At 35.0% G+C, this 6,502-nt stretch overlaps 1 protein-coding gene across 4 annotated transcripts; it reads right to left on the bottom strand.

Moving 5' to 3' along the window:
* Window positions 1–295: 295 nt before the first annotated feature.
* Window positions 296–4,000, bottom strand: LOC129306397 (H/ACA ribonucleoprotein complex subunit 4). Of its 4 annotated transcripts, none has more exons than XM_054946989.1 (2): window positions 2,048–4,000; window positions 296–757 (listed from the first exon to the last, which is right to left on the bottom strand). In XM_054946989.1, the coding sequence occupies exon 1, from the start codon at window positions 3,827–3,829 to the stop codon at window positions 2,048–2,050; it is 1,782 nt and encodes a 593-aa protein (XP_054802964.1). In that variant the 5' UTR covers window positions 3,830–4,000; the 3' UTR covers window positions 296–757. The 4 variants fall into 4 exon arrangements, with proteins under 4 accessions (XP_054802964.1, XP_054802962.1, XP_054802963.1 ...); XM_054946987.1 differs by having other exon boundaries at window positions 296–762; XM_054946988.1 differs by having other exon boundaries at window positions 296–802.
* Between the last annotated feature and the right edge of the window lie 2,502 nt (window positions 4,001–6,502).

The following is a 6,502-nucleotide window of genomic DNA, read 5'->3' on the forward strand; positions in this document are numbered from 1 at the left end:
TTATAACCTAAAAATAAATTACAATTGCTATCATAATACATTATGTCTCATATATACTTGACTTTAAATTGTTATAATTGTAATTAATGTAATTTAATAATTATTGTTATTTATGCACTTGTATTGTTTTGATTTTAAATTTAATAAATTATGTGATTTAAAATTTTAATTAATAAATGTTATTATTTAAACTTTTCTCCCACATTCTCTGCTTTATGAAGACGATGAAACATTCCAATCCCGTCTCGATTCCTAATAAGATGAGACAACTTTTAAAACAAGATAAGATATAAGATAAAAATTCAATCTCAATAATTTTTCAAGACAGGACACAAGACAAAGATGTCTCGATTACATCCTACGAGAACACTCCTAATTATAAGTGATTCCTAATAAATGACAAAAATAGTACCCTACATGTAACGAAGTTACTTGTGATGGTGGCAGCATCCTGAAACAATCGAACTCTTGATATCTGAGCTTTGTTTGATCAGTTAAATTCTGTTCTTCACCTCTGCTTCTGCCATTACAAAATTTGGAGCTCTGATTCGTATTTCTCTTTCATCTTGCGTTGCTAGGAAGATAACAAGACTGACTTGACTTGCAGTGATATGAAAATGAACACTTGTTGGTTATACGATGATTACTAACGGAGAGTAACAGTATAATTGCAGGTCGCTCGTGTTCTTCGCATTGAAGTAGTCTCAAATTGAATCAATTTTTGATGTTGCTGTCGTCCTCACTCAACACACAATTTCTTCCCTTCCGATGCGCCACCACAACAAACGATGATTAGAATAATCTAATCAAGTCCACACTCAAATTTGAATAAAGAAATATCAGAATCAGTATTGATATGATCTTTCGAAACAAAATAAAACAAAATAGAATGAAGAAGATGAGCGTTCCAGAAAGCTTCGATGGCTATGGAAAAGAAGGGATCGCCATTCACAATCGTAAAAGAAGAGATCAGCGTTATCAAGTGAAAAACAGCACAAGGCGACACAAGATCAAATCAGAAAGCTGAAAGAAGATGAAGAAGCAGAGAATTGAATAAGCAAAATCTGAAGGAAATGATGGAGATGGTGGTCAGCCCAGAGACGACGAACCAGATTGAAATGGAAAAGACTAGCCCAACCCTGGATTAAGTAACCATGTCTGACATTTAATCGATTTTCCTTCATGTCAGGGAGAGGATTTTGATTTTCCATTTTAAACGCTGAATGACCTCTCTCGTAGGAAAATAACGCATTTTCCATTTCCCAAGCCATATTTTCTGTCTAAAAACAGGGCGTAACAGCTTTCAGGCATCCAAAGGGGCCGTAATTAATATTCGAGGACCACGATGCAACCCAACTTCCCGTTACTTGAAATGTAAGGAAAAAAAACAAGAAACTGGAGGGGTAACTCGTAGCTCTAGTTATAACCCAATTCTAACTTTTCAAGAATGAATAGAGGACACTTATGGGCAGCAAAATATTTCTTTAAAATATGAGCCTCTCTAAGAGCAGGCCTTCTGAGTGAAGCAGATCTGCTAAGACTGCAAACTGCAGTTTGTCATACATCAATTGAATGGTTAGAGCCATTGCAAGTTTAAATTACTTGTTTTTTCATGACTTGACTGTTTTAAAAGCCTGGATTTCTAGATATGTTTAGAAAGAATCAGAGAGTAATATATCCATGAAAAAAATATTCAAAAGGTGCTAATCTCAAGTTAAACCAGTGAAATCCGGCGAACGTTTTCAGAAGCTAGGCAGCTGTTCTGGCAAACATAAGGAACAGAAACACAATAATGGAGCAAATGTTAGTTCTACGGGTGCAGCAAAATTTTACTAGCCAACAAAACGAGGTCTCTGGATGGCATCTTCAGAAACCATTGGCAACCCAAGGTTACACATTAAGCACACCACCGATTTTTCAAAGCTTAATTATGAGAAACAATAAGAAAAAACACAACAAATTGAAGGGAAAATTAAAATACCCACTGCAGTAGATGTGAAATTATGACCAATTAATCAGTTATAACAACAATTAACTACACTTTTACCTATTCTTCCTCTGCAACTTCACTTTTCTTCTTATGCTTCTTCTTCTTCTTTTTCTCACTTCTATCATTGTCATCATCAGCCTTTCCATTGATCTCCCCAGCATTATTTTCAGCTTCTTTCTCCTTCTTCTTCTTCTTCTTCTTCTTCTTCTCCGACTTTTCCTCATCAGGTGAGGTCGCTTCTGTCTTTTCTTTGTGTTTCTTTTTCTTCTTCTCAGACTTCTCCACATCGGGTGAACCAGCCTCTGCTTCATCAACATCCTTGTCCTTCTTTTTCTTCTTCTTTTTCTCTTTCTTATCAATTTCAATCTCCACCACATCCTCCTTAACCTTCTTGATCTTAACTACTTCTTCCTTTTCAGATTCTTCAACTTCTTTTGTTTTGGCCTTCTTAGTGGGCACTGGAGCAGGACTATCAGTGCTTTCAACTAGTTTTCTTTTACCCTCTTGCCCATCCTCCTTTCCCACTAAGGCAGTCTCCTTCTTGCCGGCATCTGGTTCAGATGATGCATGCATACCAGCAATGATAGAATCCGCACCAGTTGGTAAAACCACATTCCTCAGCCACTCTTGAGGAGTATTCTCGTTTGGCTTCCCACGCTTATCTAACTTCCCTTCTGAAATCAACTTCTTTTTCATGGCTGCTCTTGGTCCTAGACCCCATTTCCTTGGATAAGTATCTCTATCCATGACAACTCTTTTGATCTTTGCAACCACACCATGATCACAAGTAGCCATTACAGCAGTAGTCATCTCTGCAATCCCCAATGCAATTGCTTCACCTTTTGTAGTCATTAGCACCACTTCCTCCCCTACCTCAATATCATTCTCAAACCTAAGTAACCCTGGAATCATCAGCTTCGCTCCATAACAAATGGCATTAACAGCAGAATCCTTCACAACTAATCTCTTATAACTCGTTAACAATACTTCCAAAGGCATAATAACCCTTCTCAAATAGCTCTCATCTCTATAGTTATCATAAACCCATTGAGCATCCAACACATCATGCATAGAAACCATATTATCTTTCTCACCTAGAATACCCGAACGCACCCTTCTAAGCTCCTGCATATGGCCTCCCACACCAAGAATCAAACCCAAATGGACACACAGAGTCCTCACATACGTACCTGCCTCACAGGAAATCCAAAACACAACCAAATGCTTATCAGGATCGTACTCAAGAAGCTTACTTTCATATATTGTCCTGATCCTAAGCTGCCTCTTCACCGCAGAAATCAACGGTGGCCGCTGAAACACAGCTCCAGTAAGCGTCTCAAGTGCACGAGCCACTTTTGCGACATCAGGCACCGCAGAGTGCAATCGAGCGACACAAACGTACTCTTTCCCAGCACCCTGCTGCGATTTCACCAGACGCGTGGCTCTATCAATGCAAACTATGAGGTTGCCGGTGACCTTAGGATCAAGAGTACCACTGTGACCCGTTTTCTCGACCCGGAGGATCCGTTTAATCCAAGCGACGACCTCGTGAGAAGAGGGGTTCGCGGGTTTATCGAGATTCATGACACCGTACTTGATGTACTCTGAAAGAGGTCGCTTGAGAGGGGAGCAACCGGAGGGAATAGGAGTATAGTGTCCGGTTCGCACATTGAGGCGGTCGTAGTTCTTGAGGAGAATCGGCCATTGAGAAGTGTCGATAGCGGGAGTATAGCTCTGGGGTTTGATCAGGAAGTCGGAATCCTGAACGTCGGCAGCTTCGTCTTTGTTACGGTGCTTCTTCTTCTTCTTGTCAGTGCGAGAAGCTTCAAGCTCAGTCATGGTAGCTAGCTTGCTCAGAGAGTGTAAGAGAGGAGTAGGGTTTAACTGTGGCTAGGGTTTTTGGTGGAGGCGAGGAAATAAAAGGCTCTCAAGGGACATGAAAATTTATAGGGTTTTGAGGGTTTGGGAAAATGAAGATGAAGGAGAAGATTTGTGGGGCTGCTACTTTCTTCATCGACCCTGCAGAAATCGGCAGTGACATATGAATCAGTTTAAGCCCTAACCCAATTTGAAGCCTAGTACAAATTCATGGCCCAAAAAAGAAATCCTAATTTTTGAAACCACTCGTTAAACCCGATATAAGCCCAAATAACCATGCTTGGTATAAACTTTAAAATATAACCTTTATCAAAGGGAAAAAAAAACTTCAAAATATAACCAATTAAAGCCTGCAAGAGTGGTAAGAACTTTCATTTATCTGAGCAAGTCGTGGGTTGAATCACAACCTTTATATATATATATATATATAGAGTAATTTATTTAGAAGAGATCTACATTTTACTTTTCATATCTCAAGAGAGATAATCTCTATTGTTAGTAAAGTTTACTTTTTATGCTATGAAAAAACAAAATTTAACACATAAAATGAAATGTCTGTATTTAATACTCAGCCATATTTTGAATGAGATTATTTTTAGTAGAACACCTATCTGTAATAAAAAAAATTAAAAATATAAAATTCAAACATGTCTTCATTCGCAAATTACAAGCTTCTTTCAAACTCTGTATTTTTCTCTTTATTCTATTATCATTATATTTATATCTTTCATTTATCACTTTTTCTTATTATATTTAAATTTGAATTTTAAATTTCTCAGATAAAACCTCATTCAAATCAATATACTCGTCAGTTACAAAATGTTCACCAAATTAATGTTTGGAGAAACATTTAGTACTTTTTTAAAATAAATACTAAATTATACTTTAATCTATACGACACTCCTTTTTTTCAAAAAAAAAAAGGAAAATTTATTAAAAATCATAAAGGTTAGTCCATACATCTACACTACACTTTAGGTGTCTCTTTAAGCATAACATTGTAAGTTCAGTGCCCCACACATGGAGTGAGTTTATTCCGTGGTATGAAAGTATCACGGAATCTATACTCACTTTAATGTTTAACATACTACAAAAAACTTTAATGTTTAATCTATACTCACTTTTGAAGATAAGATTCAGTATTTTTTTTATTACATACATGCATTTTCTTATTAGAAGAAATTGTGTTTAAAATACTATTAAATATTAAATATGAATATATTTTTCAATAATAATGAGAACTTTGGTTGGAACGTCTTTGTATATATGATTCCGCAAGTAAGCTCTGGGCTGGGCTGAATCTTGTAAGGATTCGGCCTACAAATAAAAACTTTAGCAACTATATTTTTAAGCACATGTTGGTCTCATTTAATTCAATTGAACCACTTTGGAATAGATCGAAAATGAAATGAGTTTGAATTAATCTTCAAAGCGTAAAATTCAAAGCGGACTTCGTTATTGGTCTAACTTTTTTTTTTTTATTACTTATAAACATTCTTTTATTAGAGATAATTTATTTTTAAAAAAAATTAGAGATAATTCTATTCAAGACATAGTTAAGCACAAAATATAAGCACGTCTTTCAATAATATTTAAATATTTGCTTGTCATATTATGAGAGACTAATCCTTTCTATTAGATTTAATTTTATTTGATTTATTATTGGTGTAACTTGATAGAAGGAAGAAGAAATTGATAGTCAATGCTTGTCACTTTTCCAAAATTCAATTATGAAAGCAAATCTCATGGTTTTTTAAAAATTTATCTGAACACCTATATTTTGATAAAATCAATTATGAAAGCCACAAACGTGATTTTCTCATAAGCAATTCTCAAATGCTTCCACGTTTTGATTAAATCAATTATGCTTAAGTCAAGCCTATAAATCAATTTTATTCAAACTCTGTTTTACTCAACATTAATCCAAATGCACCTTACGAACATATTAAAATGTATCAAGAAAAAACTAATGTGCTTTAGTTGAATGGTAAGAAACTGACTAGCCAAAAAAAAAAACGGCAAGAAACTCAGATCTTATGTACTCAACTAAATTATGGGCTCTAAGTATGGTTAACACATATAATATGACTTATTATATAGATCTTATAATTTGTATGAAATAATGTTTTCATCTATTTTGATACATACATATATATATATATATATATATATAAAGTTAGAGCCAACGCTCTTCTGACTTAGTGACCACTGAAACTATGCTCAACCTTTGTAGTGCATGAATGCAGAGTATTGGAGATAATGTAACCCATTTATTGAACGCTTCTAGTGAAAGGGATTATGACTATATAAATACAATATATTGGGTTTGAGTTTGTATAAATGCAGAAAATATTTTTGAGGGAGCTCCCACTAATTAGCCTTGGCAATACTTGAACTAACTTTGATTAAAGTTTCCATAAACTAAAGTTTACAAATTGAAATTGAAGTAAAAATAACGAAGAAATGCTTACACACTGATCTTTATTTTGAATCCAGAAGTTATTTCAACCTAATTTTTGTTGCATTTGTTGTGTTTGTTATTCCCACAAACGCCCAAACTTTCAACCTTTCACTTGGGAGGATTAAATAATTTTTCCCTAACAATGAGTTGAAATGAAGGGATGAGATTTTGAA

Source organism: Prosopis cineraria, unplaced genomic scaffold, assembly GCF_029017545.1.
Source record: "Prosopis cineraria cultivar Desert tree isolate PC_DT_omini unplaced genomic scaffold, ASM2901754v1 PC3, whole genome shotgun sequence".
Lineage (NCBI taxonomy): Eukaryota > Viridiplantae > Streptophyta > Magnoliopsida > Fabales > Fabaceae > Prosopis > Prosopis cineraria.

Excerpts from the sequence above, each read along its gene's own strand:
- LOC129306397 (XM_054946989.1), bottom strand. The coding sequence starts at position 3,829 with ATGACTGAGCTTGAAGCTTCTCGCACTGACAAGAAGAAGAAGAAGCAC.